The sequence below is a fragment of the Myiozetetes cayanensis genome, unplaced genomic scaffold (assembly GCF_022539395.1).
Source record: "Myiozetetes cayanensis isolate MyiCay16 unplaced genomic scaffold, myiCay2020 scf6-25, whole genome shotgun sequence".
In the NCBI taxonomy this organism is placed as follows: Eukaryota; Metazoa; Chordata; class Aves; order Passeriformes; family Tyrannidae; genus Myiozetetes; species Myiozetetes cayanensis.
In genome coordinates, this window is record NW_026087853.1 from 23,750,901 (window position 1) to 23,769,718 (window position 18,818).

The following is an 18,818-nucleotide window of genomic DNA, read 5'->3' on the forward strand; positions in this document are numbered from 1 at the left end:
CATTTCCACAGGCTGCAGTTCTTCATGAACTGCTCCAGCGTGGGTCCTATCCATGTGGTTTAGTCCTTCAGGCACAGGCTGCTCCAGCATAGGTCCCCCACTGGGTCACAAGTCCTGCCAGCAAACCTGCTCCAGCATGGTCTTCTTGCTACAAAACACCACCATTCCTGCCAGGAATCTGCTTCAGTATGGGCTTTCCACAGGGTCACAGCCTCATTTGGGCATCCATCTACTCCAGTGTGTAGTCCAAGGTGTGCTGCATGTGGGTATCTGTTCCACTGGGAACTCCCATGGGCTGCAAGGGTACATCCTGCTTCACCATGATCTATACCATGGGCTGCAGGGGAATCTCTGCTCCGGTGGCTGGAGCACCTCCTCCTCCTTCGTCTTCACTGACCTCAGTGTCTGTAGAGTTGTTTCTCTCACATATTCTCACTCTACTTTTCTCTGGCTGAAATTTGCTACTGCCCAATAACCTTTTTACCTTCTTAACTATGTTATTTCAGAGGCATTACTACCATTGCTGATTGTTTTGGCCTTGGAAAGCAGCAGGTCCAACGTGGAGCTGGCTGGCTTTGGCTTCATCAGATAGAGAAGTCACCCTTGTAGCCCCTCCACTACCAAACCTTGCCACACAAACCCACTGTGCTAATTAACTGCACCTAACTAGCCAGCTTAGTTAGCTTATTCATAAGCTAACATGGACTGCATAGTGCCATGATCTGCTAATCTACTTCTGAACTTTTACTTTTCATTTCAGGACCATATGTGAGAATTTTTATGCAATTATAGGCAAAACCATTCTGAAACTTGTTCTTCACAGATTTCAAATCTGTTAGAGATAGTTGTGACTGGAAAATAGTAGTAACATTATGTAGACACAGTCGGCTATCAGTTATTGATTGATTTTTTCCCCTATTACTCATATTTCTTCGGACATATTTTAAACTCTTTTGCATAGACTGTTATTTTTTCCTAATGTTTTTCTATGTATTTCTTTGTTTTTCTAATGTATTTCTAATGAAAAGGTTTTCCCCACATGATGTTAAGTCTCAGGGTTTTTTTAAGAAATAGAAAATACTTTTCTTTTAAGTCTTTGCTGTTTGCTTTTTTACTGAAAGGAGACAAAAAGCACACTTTAAAAAAAAAACTTTACACATAATGCATCCAGATTAGCACAGTTCGTGTTTTGTGGATGATATTCTAGAGGTGGGTCCTCTCTAATCACGTGTCTATATAGCTGAAGTTTAAAATTAGAAAGAAATGAGACTTGCATAGACTAATGTAAAATACAGGTAACTAAACTAAGTGGAATACTCTCAGGCTCCCTCTAAATAAAGAAAAAAAGAAGAGTTTTCAGAGTGTTATTCATCCCATTGCTCCAATTTGGGATGAATCAGTCTGTACAGGTGCATCATTCTTTGGATGGCTAAAAGGATGAGGAGAGCTAAATTCCACCCTCAGCCATTACTTTTTCCTTCTACTACATAACCGTAGTCGTTTCTAAACAATTCAGCCAAAGCTGAATTAAAGAGTTAACAATACATCTTAAGGAAATTCAGGTATCCTTCAGTCAAGCCACAAATACAAATTAGTGGTGATGGACCTTCAGCCTTTGCACAAAAGGTAATTTCAGGGACTGAGAAAAATAGACAATATAACATGCATCTAGTAAATTACCAAGTGATCATGTACACGTATAAATTACACTGCCCAAACCAGAGGCAGTAGCATTGTAAAGAGAGCAGTGATGTGTTTACTCAGGAAGACAGGTCAACAAAGCAGTGAGCAAAGACTGCCTTAACGTGTAAGAATGTGGCTTAGTTTTTAGAATTTGTGGTAAAACTGTGATGGCTTGCATTATTGCTTATTTTGACCTGCCCTCCAGAAATAAAGAACATGGTTGAGATACTCATTTTAACAGTTTTAATATATTGAATGTCCAGTTGTTCCTGATCGAGGACATGTGCTTCTAGGGATAAATTATTAATATGTATCCTTTAAGTTGCAAATTTAATTTAAAATTCTCCGTTTTTCAAAAAGCATTACTGGGCTTGGGGTTTGTTTGGTTTGGTTTTTTTTTAATTCCTAAGGGAAACCATCAGCAAAATCTGATTTGATGTGTAGCAAAAATGTTTCAAAATTACTTAATTTTCTTTATTTTATTTCAAGGTAACAGGATGCATCTTACAATTTACTTTTCAATATGCTTAATACTTCTAATTTAGGTTTTCTGTGTCATTTTTATATCAACAGTACTGTATTCTGAGAGAAGTCTCATTGAGAAGTACTGTTCTCGTTTTATAAAAGAGGCAATGACAGATTTATGACTTTAATTCAAGACCAAAGTTATCAGAAAAAGGCTGTGTTAGGACTGAGGATGGACCTTCTGAACTTAAATTCATTGTTCCACTCTTTATATCACTACGTCACCTTCCTTTTCCGTATGTTCCTTAGGCTCCCAAGGGAGTCAGTTCAAGCACACAGGCACTAAACAACCACGGTTAGGTTTGAGATCTTTAGGGTTTGGCACACAGCAGTAATAGTAACAACATATGCTGAAAGGTCCCTCGTATTTCTTCAGGTTTCTCAGCAGGACTTAACAGGAGGCATTTAACCTACATAGTGTGGGACGGCAGGTAATATCTGGAAAGCTTACATGTGTTTACTCCTAGGAAACTGAGAAAGTCTTACTTTACTTATCTGTGCAGTGCCAAATGCTAAATTCTTGGCATAAATATTCTGACGGAGATGGGCAAGCCTCTGCACTGTCCAGGCATTAGTGAATACTGTGCTGATACATTTTTCTTCAAGCATCCAACTTACTTGCTCTTTGTCCTGTGTAAAACCTGCTTCGAGTTCCTTCTTATATTTCAGCAGATGGCACTATAACTTAATTTCCTTGTATGCTTTCAATATCTGGACATTTAATTCAGCATCACTGAATATTTTTGTGTTTGTAAATTTTAAACATCAAGATAATAAAAATGAAATATCTAATTTGTTTAAAGTAATTTTCAAGGCCTTCATTTATTAAAATATTTTAGTAGATATGAGTTTTGGAATTGTGTAAATATTATGTTGATTTTTACAACTATTAACTGGATGAAATGTTTCCCTTTTTGCTGTTCAGATCTAGGGCTTTCTAAAGGTAGAGAAGAGCCAGAATCCCAGACATCTCTTACATGCTGTACCCAAGCCTTGTGGGGAAAAAAAAAAAGGCAAATATATACTAACGCTTTATTTTTGCAGATGCAGAATTCATCTATCTTAAGAAACTGAAGATCTGTAATGGCAGTCAGTATGCAATACAAATTTACCTTAATTTTTCCAGTTAAACCAATTAAAACATCTTATACTGCAAAAATAAATTTGTTTATTAAACATTAGGTTTTGTTCCATATAGAAGGAGGTGAGTTAATTATACTTTACTTACACATCAAAGAGGTTACATTTTCTCAGTAAAAACTGAATGAAAAAGTAACATCATTCAGAACGTTCTGGTTTGATGGACTTTTAGTGATAAAGATGGGAAGTGTTTGCAGCAGTTTTCAATGTTTAGAGTAGTTTAAAACACAGGATGTAATCCTGAGGAACACCACTTGTTTTATCTTCACATTGTAAATCCCAAATTTAGGGCATCCAAGCCTAGTTACAAGATAGAGGCTACAGAAACATGGACTTTGCCATACTGATCTTGTTCCCTCTTCTACCTGTGTTCTCCTACGGTGTAATATTTTTGTGTCTGGGTTCTTCAGTGGGTCCCCTGAACCAGATGAGGGTTGTCTATCTGACAGTGTCACTTTGACTGGCTCTGTACATCATGGGTAATTTAGGGTGGATTTGATAAAAATAATTCAATAACAATATTGTACTGGGCTAACAGGATGTGATATAAACATTAAGAAATTCTTGTTGTGAATTTAGATGGCATAACATGCAAGTGGAATATATGCAACAAAGAAGGCAGTGGGAAAAATTGATATTGAAATATCAGTGCATTTCACAGGATGAATTTCACATAAGATGGGCAAAATTAACTTGTCTTTCTCCCTTGCAAGGTTTTCTAGTCTGAAACTTCTTAAAATGCAGTTGTGGCATGAGATTTGCTTTTTGAAAATTTTGCTAATGTTAAATTCTGTTCAATATAGACAGCTTGGTCTTTGCTTTTGTACTCTAAAATCAGCCAGTATTATTCTCGAGCTAACTACAGCTACATGCTCCCCAGGGAAATTAAGATGGATTAGACCTTTTGTGCATCCATGTTCCTTTGTATTTCTAAATGTAATGATGTGTAAAAATATAAAAATACACTGCAGTTGGAATGGACACCTTGTAACACAGTTATGATTTCTACTTCATCAGCAATTTAAGATTTATTTTCACTAGATAAGAAATTGTGTATTTTAAAAGAACAGTGCTGATAACAAAGCTATGGTAAAGGAGGTATGGTAGGCTGTAAAATAATGAAGATGCTTCTTTAACTATCTTATGATTTTTCATGCTATTTATATAGAAGACCAGTCTTCATCAAAATGTTTTCTGTTACTGAGTTAGATGTATCCTAAGGTTACAGTACTCATCCTCTGTTTAAAACTCATGAAGAGGAGACCAAAAGAAATAAGTAAATCTCAGTCTTATTTTCTGAATTTTTCTTTTAAAACCTGTGCTCTTTCTTTTACAGTGAAAACTCATATGCAGCAAGGATTAATTTCTGTTGCTGCTCGTACTGTGATAACACATCTAGTCAACCACTTAGGCCACTATCCTATGAGTGGAGGTCCTGCTATGCTAACCAGTCAAGTGTGTGAAAACAATGACAATCCATACAGTGAAAGTCCTGAGCTTTCTCCTGAACTTTTTGAGAACCCAAATCTTCAATTTTTTGTGTTAAACAATACTTCCTTGGTGTCTTGCATACAAATCCAAGCAGAAGATGACATGCCTGGGGGAGGACTGTCTGCTGGACTAGCATCTGCTAATTCAAATGTTAGAATTATAGTACGTGATCTCTCTGGCAAATACTCATGGGATTCAGCCATTTTGTATGGACCGTCATCTTTATGTGGATCTTCACAACAAACATCTTTTGCACTTTCATTATCTCAGCAAGATAAACCAGAAGATGCTCTTTCATCTTTTGAGCATGTGGAGGATGTATCTGCAAGGGATGGAATTACACTCCAAGTAAAAAGGAAATTTAGAGACAGTGTACCGACATGGGATACAATTAGGGATGAAGAAGATGCCCTTGATGAACTCCTACAGTATTTAGGTGTTACAAGCCCTGAATGCTTACAGAGAACTGGTGTCTCACTCAACATCCCTGCTCCCCAACCAGTCTGCATCTCAGAGAAACAGGAGAATGATGTCATCAATGCAATTCTGAAACAACACACAGAAGAGAGAGAGTTTGTTGAAAAGCATTTCAATGATGTAAATATGAGGGCTATGGAGCAGGATGAGCCAACCTCACAAAAGTCCCAGTCAGCATTTTACTACTGCAGATTACTTCTGAGTATACTGGGAATGAATTCATGGGATAAAAGGTAAAAAGACTCACAAATTAAGAACTTTCTTTTAAGTAACTGTGCTATTCTTGCCAGTTAATAGTAGGTGATCATAGAGTTTGTTAAGCCAAAAATACTCAGGCCAGCTAATAAAGAAGAGAACAGATAGGCTACTAAGGGCAAAAGAGCAGCTTTCTTCTGCATTTCAGCCTGTCATTTAGAGAGACAGAAAGGAGGAACCTGTTGCCTTTATTGTGATTAGAACAGCGTTTGAAGGCAAATTGAAGAAGTGATGTATTTTCTTTGCTTCCCATGCATATTCCTACAAAAATTGTTACCTTTCTATGCCAGAATAAGTCTCAGAAAGTGTCATATTCTCAGCTATTGTGTCGCTGGACAGTGTCCTGCTGCTCTGTCTGTGAAGAGCATGTTTGCATGCAGCCTCAGAGCGTTGCATCTGTGTTAGCTAACGAGAAAGATGTGCTCCCTACTAAGTATTTCAACATTGGCCGTGCTTGGTTATTGTTTGGGTATTGTTTAGAACAACAGGAGAGAAGCCATGTTCAGTTACAAAAGTAATGTCTCTGTTTACATTATTATTATTTTTGTGTAGGTGTGGTTAGGTGCATGTCTGCATTTATATGTGGGTATGTACAAATATTAACATCTTAGAATTTATGGGTCTTTATGAAATCTTCTTTTGCCATTGCTGTCAAATTCCATATTAGAGTTATTGAAATATTTTCTTACTATGAAGGGAAATGGATATTCTGTAAAACAGAAATAATCTGTGTCACTGAGATATCACTGGAATCGGACAAAACTTTGGTATTACAACCCTTCTTATTTGGATCTTTAATTCCTCAAGGCAATCTGGTTTTGAACAGTACTGCTCTTAGGCTCATTCCACTGTGTTTTGTGGGAAACATTTTAAACCCGGTTGAAAATAAATGAAAACTGCCTTTCTTGCTCTAACTTACTGCTTTGTTTTTTTCTTTAAATTGTTGCAGCTGGCTGGGTGACTACTGAGTTATGCTCTGCTCTCTTATGCAATTCAGAGTAACAAAAGCTCTGTGTTTAATGCACTAACTCCCTATAACAGTAGATTAATGGGAGTGTCTTCTGTCACTAAGCATATATATTATGGCCTAGTAAAGTGTGGCAGCATATATGTGCATCAAAGAGAGTTCTGTCTGTTATTCTGTAGAGAAGAGATGGATCCCAGCTGGATCCAATAGGTTGACAGAAGAAAGTGGAAAGAAGTAAAGATTGTAGTCATGGCTTATAATACTGAAGATTTATGTAGAGTATAGGAGAGTTTCTGGAGTAAGAAAAATTGCATGTATACTTTTTTTTAAGATATCTTAATTTTTAAATAGTTAAGAAAGGACTGTTGAAAAGGCAAAAGCATTTGTTGACTGTTCTTGAATGGACTTGGAAATGTTCTTGTACTGTTCTTGTACTGTTCTGTATCCATTAGTGAACAGGTGATAAAAGAGTTACAAATTTCTCTATTTAGAAGGAGCTTTCATCTCCTGAAGAAAAATGAGAAGTTACTTCGAGAACTGAGAAATTTGGATTCAAGACAATGGTAAATTCTTTTAATGACTGCCTACTTATTTAGGTGTGCCTTTGTGCAAGTGGCTCTAATTGCATAAATGTGAGAGTTGAGCTGTATTTTTTAATAATTTTTTGAATTATTAATGTATTTTGCACTGTATTGTTGTTATTTGTATTATATTGAATTTGCATTGGTGTTATTTGTAGAGTGAAATTCTGCAAGTAGAATACCATGAGATAAACAAATTTCAAAATTACTTAGGAGCATTTGTATATGCACAATATTGAATAGTTTTAAAACTTTGGTAGATCAAAGTCTCCACATTTTAAGCTTTGATTAATTGTTTAGCTATGTTCTAATTCTGCTGGTATTTGAAGACAAAGAACTCTAGTTGGAATTGGAGCACAGAATTAAAAACTGAGTTATTTTTTTAGAAGTTGAAATTAAATCCAGTGGAGGTTTTAGAAGTGTGAGAAACCACCTTCAGTTGCTCCAATATCTATCAGCAAGCTGCAAACAGAAGACATTGCTATTTATTTAAGATTCTTCATTCAGTTGCATAAGCTGCATTTACCACAGCGTTCCAAAGGCACTGTTAATAATGGGCAGTGCAGTGTGGATAATGCCTGCATTGCATTTGCCCACTTCAAAGGTCCAGCTATTTCATTAACAATTGGTACAGCCAGCACCATCCTGCATCTTAGAAGTGATGAAAGGGGTAAATGCAGCTCAGTTACAGCAAAACTTTAGTCTCTACAGAAGATGAGAGTCTTTAATCTCTAGAAAAGACAGAATGGGTGTATGAAAATATAGAGTATCCAAAAGAAGCCATATAGTTTCACTTTAAGTCCACTATGTACTTTTTATGCTTTAAGAGCCATGCTCTGTCTGTCTTGTTTGAATATTTTGGTTTCATATTAGTAAAGGCACTGTTATGCAATGACCATTCTCTGTTTTACAGCCGAGAGACACACAAGATTGCAGTGTTTTATGTTGCTGAGGGACAGGAAGATAAACACTCCATTCTTACGAATACTGGGGGAAGTCAAGCCTATGAAGATTTTGTAGCTGGTCTGGGCTGGGAGGTATTTCTTAAAATATTTTTATCCTAGGTTTGTTTACGGATAAAATTACAAATCCCTTTGTGTATTGAGTCTTTGACTCTTCAACATTACTCAAAAGTACTGAAATACACTTTTTTGAAAATGGAATGTAGAGAAGAATTTCTGGTTTAATTTCATTAGCAATACAAACTATTTAAATTTAAGATCTTACAATTTAAGAAAGTTTGTGCAGGCATTCTTTAATGAGCAGTCCTATTCTTGGATTTCAGGGACTGATGAGGAGACATCTTGATTTCCCTGTAAGCTTGTAAAGTGTTAAGTCCATTGAAGTTTGAGCTTTGCTCAATTTTGGGACTCCAAAAAAGCACAAACAAGAAGCTTTTCACTTACTCCCTCATTTCTGCATGCCTGGAAGCATGTATCAGTTCATGCACTCCACCATACTTCTCTTCCAACAGTCAGAAATAATGTGATATATCCCATCATCTGTGTGGACCTGCAGCTCTTTAGTCACTTGTTTGATACTGTTACAAGGATTTCCTTTTTTGCATCCTTTCGTTCAGACCATACAGGTTTAATTACCACTGTGAAGTTCTATTTGGCACTGTTGCACAGAATACAGTAATGGCTTTTGCTCCTGGCTGGCTGCATAAGAAGCTGCAGGTTCTTCTTTCCTCTTGTAACTTGTGCTCATCAGGAGTGTCCACATGAGTGTCTGTCTTATTTGTTCTTTGTCCCTTAGGTATATAAGAGTATATGTTTCTTTACTCCTTAGGTATATAAGAGCACTACCAGATTAACTGTGTGGATAATGACTCTGACTTTTACACAGGAACAGAGGAAAACTGGTAGAAATCTGCTGACTGTCACGAACACAGATGTTTATTTCCCACATTCGGGAGAAAGCAAAAACACATTAGTACCTTCAAATATCCTTCTTTGGTGATTTAATTCTCTTAGGCATTATTACATAGTTTAAAGAGTTGGTAATTTGGATTGATATTCCATAATGAGACAGCTAATATTTTAATATCTTAGCGTTAAATTCTAGATCCTTTAGTATCAGAAAAACAAATATATCCCATGTGGGCAAAGATTAAATGTATTCATATATATATATATATATATATATATAAAACTTATATTATATATATTACAAGTATATATCCGTGATATAACTTCCTGTAGTCACTGTTTTAAAAGTAAAACAGCATGCTCATTTATTTCAGTGCCAGACTATTCCCCACAGAACTATGACTTACAAACTTATTTACAAATTATCAGTTACTTTCCTGAGATTTTTTTTTTTTTCATATTCACAGAATGAAAATTTCTCAAAAAAATATATGAAAGGTAACAAGACAATGTAAAATTGCCTGGCTCTCATACAGAGTTGCTTCAGAGCTCAGGTCTGGATTGATATAGTATCACAGAATTTTAAAAAATTCAAAAAACACACATAAGTAACTACACTCAAGTGATCAGGGAATAATGCAGTAAATATTTACACAGCCTTTCCTCTTCTCTAACCTCCTCTTCCCAGCAGTTTCTGTGGTGACCATGGAATATAGAATGCTACTGCACTGCAGTTGATTTCCAGTCTAGTCAATGAGTCTGAGCTCTTTCAGAAAAAGCATAACTGTACCGTTGTGAAAAGAATCTTCACTTTAAAAGTTCAGTTGAAAGTGCATTTTAAAGCATAAAGAGTGTATTTATCACCTGATAATTTTTTTCTTGTAAAGTTTCTTGGACTTTATTTCTAGGTAAATCTCACAAATCATTGTGGCTTTATGGGAGGATTGCAAAAAAACAAAAGCACTGGATTGACCACTCCATATTTTGCTACCTCAACAGTAGAAGTGATGTTCCATGTGTCAACAAGAATGCCTTCTGATTCAGATGACTCTTTAACAAAAAAGGTGAGTGTCTCTAAATAACAGTTTCCCTGCATAATAAACCCAGAGCAATTAGAGTCAAAGAAAATCCAGTAACTTAAAAAAAGTCCAAAACATAAAATATCATAACATCTTTATCTACTAATAATTGGTATTTTACTGAGTTAGCTCAAACTGTATAGATTATTCTCTACCAATTCTTATTTTACCATACTGGTGATTTTTGCTGTCATTGCAACTGTTGTCAGGAACATATGTAAAGTGGGGAAAGTGCAGGGAGGTAATGGTTGGTGTAGAAGAAAAAGCATTACATCTGAATGATGTCTTAGTACTTCAAGACCTTAAATGGCAGTTAATAAATATATGATGAGTACTTTGGAACATGACTTTTATTTCACTTAAGGGTCATGTTCTGGCTATTAAAATAATTTTCCCTTTAAAAAATAATTACAAATATTAAGACAATATTTATTGCATATAAGGTGTTTTGTCTTGGAGCAGACAAATGCTCAACAGTGATATGATCTCTTATAGCTGCATTAAGAAAAAAAAGGTTTTCTGTATTGGTATTTTTTTTTTTTTAGAATTTAATAAATTCCACATTAGTGATAATAAGTTACAGTCTCAAACATGTGTCCTATTATAAATGAACAATTAGCTATCATTAGACTGTCCCCCCATCCTGCATACATACATCTTCAGATGTGCTAATCCATTCAGTAGACACGTTAATGAGCACTGGTTGAAGTGTAATATTGAAGGAACTGAAGCTGGTTGACCTCAGCATGGAGTTTAATACTTGTAATTAAATTAGACAGTAGACAGTTAGTAAAGAGAGAAATAGCCATGCCTCTGGCAAGCTTCAATTATTAAAGACTTTTTTGTTCTTTGTGTTCCACTTGAAGAAAAAAATATTATTGTTCTTATTATAGACTGAGTTCCAAATTCTCACTGTTGCATCTTAGGTTGGTTAGGTTGGTGTGGGGTGTTTTTTAATTAAAAATGGTTTTGCTTGTATGCTTAAGATACTGCACCCTTTCTATTCTTTATTTCCTGAAGTAAAACCGGGGCAGTACTTAGGTTGTTAAATGATTTATAAAAGTGGTTTAATAGCAAAACTAACTGATTTTAAAAGAAGATTGTTGCTACTGTTTCAGTATAGAACAAGTTGTATTTTTGTTTCCAGATGACTGGCTTCTTTATTTTCTTAAACAGAAACTGAGTTTTATAAAACACAACTTGTAATTATCCGTCCAATGTTTGTTTATAATCTGTTTGAATTAGAGCATTACAAAGCACTGACAAGGGGAAGGATGGGTCAGAGTGAAAAATAATTAATAATGATTAATTTGAAAATGCTGTGAACTTCAGCAAGATCTCATGTCTGTTTCTAGGAGCATGTCAGGAATAAATGTTTTAGACTGCTCAAAGAATCACTAGCAAAAACATTGGTAAAAGCAGGTTTAATATTAAAATGAAAGTGCGACAAAGTTCATTGGCAACCCCTTGCCAAACTTAGCCACAGATTTGAACAACAGTTTAGACCTAAAGGTTTTAACAGCACTTAAACTTAACAGCACTTAAGCAACAGCCTAATTTAAATTAATTTAACAAAAGATTCTACAGAATTAACTATAAGCACAACAGTAATTCACTTATAGGCCTACTTACTTACAAATCTAAGAGCAGCATTTGTAGCACATTTGCTACAGCATATTCACAGTCACACTCTCACAGACCTAGAGCAGTATGTACAAGGTATACCTGTGAAAAATGCTCCTCAAGTTCAGTGTTCACGTTGGATGCCTTTGCAAGGTTGCAAGGTTGATCCTTGGGGAGGGGGATATCAACCCAGGCCCTATTGGTGGCCATCCACTGGGAGTAGCAAACTTGAGAGTTCACTGGCTCTGAGACATGTCCCACTCAGAGGGAGATTGCTGTCTGCAGCCCACTGGTGGTCCAGGAGAGCTCAAAGGATCTCTCTTAGGACTGCTGTTTATGGAGTTACAAGTGAGTTGACTTTAGTCATAGTAATTTTCCATCCTGTCCACAATTCGGTTTAGTTAATGTCTTTGAAAGTTCAATTACAAAAATGTTGTTCCACCCGAGTCATTACTCAGGCAGGAAACGTAAGTTTCCAAGGCTGTTTGTTAAAGAACAGGAGCTCGTTAGCATAAGTTTCTGGTATCAGACAGTGTTTCTTATAAGCTCAAGAGGAGCTTAGCCCAGGTACTGTTGGGCCTAATGAGCACTTTTAAGATGATAGTGTAGCCCAGGGAGAGGGGAGGGAGGGATGCACCACCACAGAACACCCTGAATCTACACATAGCTGTTCCTGCCAGGCAAGGTTAAGTGCTGGTCCAGACCTCCTGTGACTCAACTCGTGAAAACTCTGTCAGGTAGACTTTTTAACAACTCCAGCTTGCCCCAGGCCTAATTCTCTCCTCCCTTACCCACAATCTCACTCATCAGTAATTGGGAATATTTGAGGTCTGTATGGATATAATCCCCAAAGATTGGGATTATATTTGTGGCTCAACTACTGATCAACTGTTTATTTAAGCTATTTTATTTCTCTGTGACTTTCTTTTCCAAGAATGGAGGCCTGGGAGCCTTCTTTTTATCTCTCTCCACCTTTCCTAACACTTTTTGGCCCATTCTAATCAAATTCGATAGAGATATGTTTCAAAGCTGTTCATTTCATGTATGTTTAATAATGATAGGCTAAGTAAAGGAGATAGAGGGAGTGAGACTTTTAACACTTCTACTCAGCAAGTAAAGTCTACATGGGAAGAGGCAGTAGATATCAAGGAATCAGCACCAGAGAGATGTTATGAAATTCATCGCAAACTTGAGAAAAACATCAACTAAAGTTTACATCTTGGGAGAAACTAGCAAGTCGTATCAGGAGACATGAGTAGGACAACAGTCTTAATTCATATATTGATTCTGTAACTGCTCGTGATGCTTGGACTGAACACATCAGCAAAAGGAATGTGTTTTATGAAATCCTGGTTAGCTCACACACACTATCAAAATTACTGGAGAGCCATGTGAGTGCTAAGAGTTGTAATTATTCTGAGTGCATGTAGTGTTCGTGACCTCCAGAGAAACTTGAGATTTAAGCTTCTGTGCAGGTCTTTCATGTGATTTTTTTGTCTGTTTTATTCAATGGGAGAAAAACAAGCAAACTAGCAGTAGCTGGCTTTGAACTGCTGCTGGTTTTTATTTTGTAAATGTGCCTAGAGGTACATGATAGGTTCATCTTATAAATGGAAAATAAATTAAATTAAAGCAAAACTTCTTCCTGCCCGTTGAGCCACTGCAAAATCAAGATTCTGCTGTTTCAGGGGCTGAGCCATTTTTAAACTTATTTTCCATCAGTCTTACAGAGTAGTAAATAAAACTTTAAAGAGTCTTATACCTCTGAAGTATTTGTTTCTGAAGATGTGAACAAGAGCAAGAAAAGATGTGAATTCAAGAACTCGTGAAAATCTTCTGAATGCATAAAGGAACTTAACGTTCAAATGCGTATATAAAATAAGTATTTAATTTGCAAATAGTAAATTAAAGGTTTAATGCTGATAATACAATCTGTTCTGGTTTTTTTCTAATTAAAGGTTAGATTAAAAAGTATTTATTCAGTTCACAGAATGAGGAAGCTCATTTATGTGCCTCTACAGTCTATCTCACCTGTCTAGTTCCTCCTTCCTTAGGAGGACCTTCCTAGTGGAGTGAAGGCATTGTGAGATATTATACACCTATTATGTAAATTAAAAGTAGTAATGTTGCTAATGATTGATATACTAATTCATCTTGAGCTTTTGGTGTATTATGCTATTCTAAGTTGTGTGTGACATCATCCTAACCACATAAAAGGATCACAGCTTCTGGCATTTATAGCTGGGGGGGGGTGTTATTGTGTTATTAACATGTAATGGGAACTTGAAGGTTTATAGTTGTAAATTATTAGTAGAGTATTTTTTGGGGTTACAATTGGATACACATGATGCTTAAAAAAAACCAGCCTAACAAGAAACCCAAACACACCATAGTTGTTGAGACAAAGTTTTGTGAAAAATTCATCTAGAGGGTACAGACACTATAGACAGTGTGCTGCTTACGTTTAATGGACAAAAGGAGCTGCTTTAAGCCATTACTTCAGATATCTCTCCTCCTTCTGTTCTTTTTATAGTAAATACTTTCATTTTTGAAGAAGAAAAAAGTTGAGGCTAGCTGTTATATCTTAAGAAAATATAATAGCCTTTTTTCTCCCTCCTTTAGGTAAGTGGGTATTAGAAATTACAGTAATTTTGGCAAGAGTTCAAGGGTTAATGCAACAGATAAATAAAAGGAATTTTCTGTAAATTGAGCCCTGCATTATTTCACTTGTCTTGCCTTTCGAGACCTAACTCATTTAATTTTAAAAAGTAAATACTTAAATTCTTCCTGACAGTGTGCTTTGCTTTTACTATCGTTTATTACTTCAATTATACTTGGTATCACTTAGAACAATCTGCCATTTGGAAATTTCAGTATAGCCTGCAGCTTCGTATTAAGTCTGGCTGCTATTGTAACATGTACAGCATATGACACTAATGTATCAAAATTAGATTTGATCATCCCTCCTGGTTATATTTATTTCACATTTCTTTTGTATTCAGTTAACATAAATGTATTAGGAGAGCTGACACATGATGATGGCTACAGAGTAAGAATATTTTAAAGTATTTTGAGTTAAATTTGAAATTTCAGGTAACCTAACAGTCGGTCATTTTTATATATTTGCTCTAATGGAGTAGAGTTTCAAAGTTAGCCTAAAAAAATCTGTTTGTCTCTGGTATCTCCTCAGGGCTGTCTTCCCGACAACGCAGGTTTAAAATGTCTAAAACAGAGCTCTTAATCTCTTTCTCATTGCCACCTTTCCAGATCACCACAGATAACATGACCATTGTGCCTGTCACTTGTGCCCATAGCCTGAAATCGTCTTTAATTTGGTCCACTTTCTGGATTCTTACATTCAGTCTGTGCTTAAGACTCTTCTTTTTCCTACCTACCATTTCTTGCAACATAGCCTTTTCATACACACAGTTAAAATTTATCCACTATGTCAGAAACTGTTGTTTTGATCTCTGAACCTTCCTTTCCCTGGCCTTGACACTTTCATTCTTGAATAATGCTGAAGACCTTTTTCTTGTCTTTAGCACCTTTTTACAGCTTCTTTGCATTTTTCAGCTCCATTTTGTGTCTAGATAATAAACTCTTCAGGGCAGTTTGATCTGTGTTTAGAGTGTCAGAATACTGGTGTGTAACCTATAGTTCCAGGTGTTTCAGCCATACTGTATTATTAGTTACTTGAAGTATAACACTATTTCAGGGCATTTTATTATTTATATTATTGCTGTGCCTTATGTCTGGTACTGACATATATACTGGCACTTTGTTATGCTTACTGTGAGGTATGCACATAAGAAGTTGTAAATTCAGGAACACAAGGTCAGGAAATGAATGTGAAGATGTAGTGGTTCACACAACTGGTAGTGAGTTTTGAGTAAGCATTAACACAGAATGCAGTCTTGGCATCTGTCCATTCTATGTGCACCAAATGCCATTCTGTTAGATAACACTGGGACCACACCTTGGGAAATCATGTTTCTGTCTGTCTTCAGGGTTTCAATGAGAAGAGGTGGTTATAGTCCAGCATCTTTGTCCTACTTTGTCCAGGACCCTGAATTCTGGGATGTGTCCAATTCAGTACAAAGATATAAAGAGTCTAGATTAAAGTTGAAAGAGGTCTGGTTCTGACTCTGCTGTGGTGTAATAATCACAGTGAATGATGGATTCTACAAATGTTTGTTGTGCTTGCAAGAGAGCTTGGTTGTGGAGCACTACTCAATTACAAGATCCTTCAATAGGGACAACTGGGAAGAAAATCTGAAATTCTTCTTTCTAAAAAGTTTATGCAAAACCTAGCGGATCTTAAAAAGCTTTTCAAGTTAATTTCATATATCAGATCTCTTCCATGAATCAAGTGGTGTTGAGGAGTCAAGTTACCCCTATTCAAGCTTTCTCATAACCTTTGCTTGCTGACCAAGCTGAAGACATCTGACAGAAGCAACAAGGAGCACTATGTTAGTGTCAAAGCTTCTTATGATCTAATCTTGAAGAAGGAAACAGAATGACCTATCCAGAACTTGGTTATTCAAACATAAAATCAGCAACCCCCAACCTTGTTTACTTCTCTATTATTTTTGTCAGTTGTCTGACCATCCATAAGGGAATCAAGGTTTTCATCTTGGTTTTGATCCTGAGTACTTTACATTTGGTTATGAACTGCCATTCATAGTTTATACCATCATCCACCTACTTGCACCATCTGATTTTGACTCTCAATCCATTATATGTCACATTTCAGTCATGCCAATCTACATTTTAGTCAAACTGGATCATTGCCACATCATTCTCAGTAGTAATCATGAGGTGAAGTACATCTGATAGGACTTGGAACTCTTTGAAAATATCTGATTCATTTTCCTTTTTCTCTGAAGAAGTTTTTTTCTTTTAGCCTGGAATGTATTCTCTTACATGTATGGGAGTATAAAGCAAACTTTGAAATAGGAGAGAAAAGTCACTAATGGCTCTGGTACCAAACATCCAAAAATATGTGTCCCTTGTCAGTAATCCTTCTGAAATAACCACACAGTACACTTCTGTCATACCAAAATCTATATTAATCTAATGTGAAAGCATGCATCAGTAGTGATGCTCTGTCTGGGTAGCCTGCACAGAAGTGCAAGAACTGGTATCCTTTCTGATTAGCTGCAGAGGTGTCAGCAACAGGTACATGGCTGTAACGTTTGAGAAATTAAATTCAGAGACAGTGATGCCCTCAAGAAGCTTCACTATCTAAACTCTGTACGGTTTGATTATTTCTTTGGCATGTACACTGTCACCATCACTTGTTTCTAATAGTCTGTGAGTTTTTTGTCTCCGAGTCTGAAGATGTTAAGTAAAGGAAGAAATAATTCTTTTAGTAAATAGTTCAGTATTGATGAGTTAGGAGTGGTGCGGTGCAGTGATGAGTGTATTGCTTTTTGGCAGTCAGTTCAGTGAGTTCAGTCAGTGCTTCAGATGGCCATCCCTCAACCTAGGATCGTGTAGTTTTTATACATTCCACAACATTTCATGTCCCAACTGATTTGCCTCATGCTTTCTGTTAGGCTAGGCAGCATCATCCTCCCTGAGCTTTTCACTGGCTTCCAAGTATGAGCCCATCAGTCCCTGATAGCCTGTCATTGTCGTATTTCAACAGCTAGTTTGACTGTCACTTCACTGAAGAAGTAAAATGAGAAATTTTAAATTTTTTTTTTTTTTTTTAATCTGAGGTGCAATTTCTCACTGACTTCTCTGGTTATAAGGCCATTTAAGAAGGTGACAATCCTGCTTTCTGCTCCTGTCATGCTTCAAAAAAAGGTGCCAACAAGTTGTTTTCTTGGGCTGTGTTTGAGACTAGTACAGTTACATGAGCTGAGTTTAAAACAAATACCTGGGGTTTATTTTCCCCACTTGGATCATGTCTTTGATCCGTTTTGAAAATGATCTCATGTATGCCTGGAGAAGAGGAGATGATTAATTGTGGCAAAGAGAGGAGGCCAAAGATAAGAGTTTATTATACAGTGATTCTAGAGGAGAATGAAGTGAAGCTGAACCTTGTGTAAACTGAAAAAATAGAATTCTACCATGATGAAAATCAATGGAAAAGTCTGTTCTGATGCCAAAGTGCAAGGTTTCTTTAATTAATGTTTTGCTACAAAGCAGAAGGGTTAGAAGGAGAAGTTGCTTTTCTGGCAATTTTGGGAGTTGGGGTTGGTGTTTTTTTTGGTAATGTATTTTGAAGTTTATCTTAGCAAGTATGGAAGTGCTCCAAGCTATCACCAGGAAAGAACAGCTAAGTGTGCTTCATATCACTCTCTTATCACTCTTACTGGCTTTATTGCTCTCTACAAGTAACCAAAAAGAGGTTGTAGGATGTGGAGGTAAGTCTCTTTTCCCAAGGAACAAGACTCAGAACTAAAGGAAATGCCTTCAAGTTAGGCTAGAGGAGGTTTGGATCGGATATTAGGAAAAATTTCTTCACAGAAAGGATTGTCAGGCACTGGAACAAGCTGACCAGGGACGTGGTGAAGTCACCACCCCTGAAGGTATTTAAAAGACATTGTAGATGTGGTGTTTAGAGACATGGTTTAGTGGTGGATGTGGCAGTGTTAGGTTCACAGTTGGACTCAATGATCTTGGAGATCTTTTCCAACCTAAATGATTCTGTGATTCTTAAGATAGGAGAGGTTCAGGCTCTCAGAGCAATTCTGCAATTAGTTGTCTCTTACGATGTTCATCATTGTTACATGTTATCCAAGGTTTCTGCAGCTGCTGTTTGTGTGTTGCACATCAGTCATTCACTTTTCTGCCTGGTTGTATTCTAATCTAGTAAAATAAAACTCAGTGTAGTGAATGTTGTTATAGCCAGTTCTTTTGTTGGGTTGGTTTTACTGTTGGCACAAGAGCACCCCTAACTGTTATTCAAAATAATTTAGCCATCTACACAAGAGGGAAGAGCAACTCACTTCAAAGGCACTGCAGCCATTGTAGATTAGACATGTGTACAGTCTGGTCCAGGCAAAACAAATGACTTGTTGAGCATCAAAGAAAGAGGGTATTGATACCATCTGTCCTTTGCCCAGTTCAACACTGAAGAAAATCCTTTTCTCATAGAAATACAACCCTTTTTTTC

General features: G+C 36.5%; 1 protein-coding gene across 9 annotated transcripts in view; it reads left to right on the forward strand.

Moving 5' to 3' along the window:
• RALGAPA1 (Ral GTPase activating protein catalytic subunit alpha 1) overlaps positions 1-18,818 on the forward strand; it is a 139,921-nt gene that overhangs the window by 82,262 nt on the left and 38,841 nt on the right. For all 9 annotated transcript variants that reach the window (XM_050335732.1, XM_050335735.1, XM_050335734.1 and 6 more), the window contains 4 exons: positions 4,685-5,549; positions 7,030-7,101; positions 8,033-8,156; positions 9,899-10,054. In XM_050335732.1, coding sequence (XP_050191689.1) covers positions 4,685-5,549; positions 7,030-7,101; positions 8,033-8,156; positions 9,899-10,054 — 1,217 coding nt within the window. The remainder of the gene's footprint in view (positions 1-4,684; positions 5,550-7,029; positions 7,102-8,032; positions 8,157-9,898; positions 10,055-18,818) is intronic.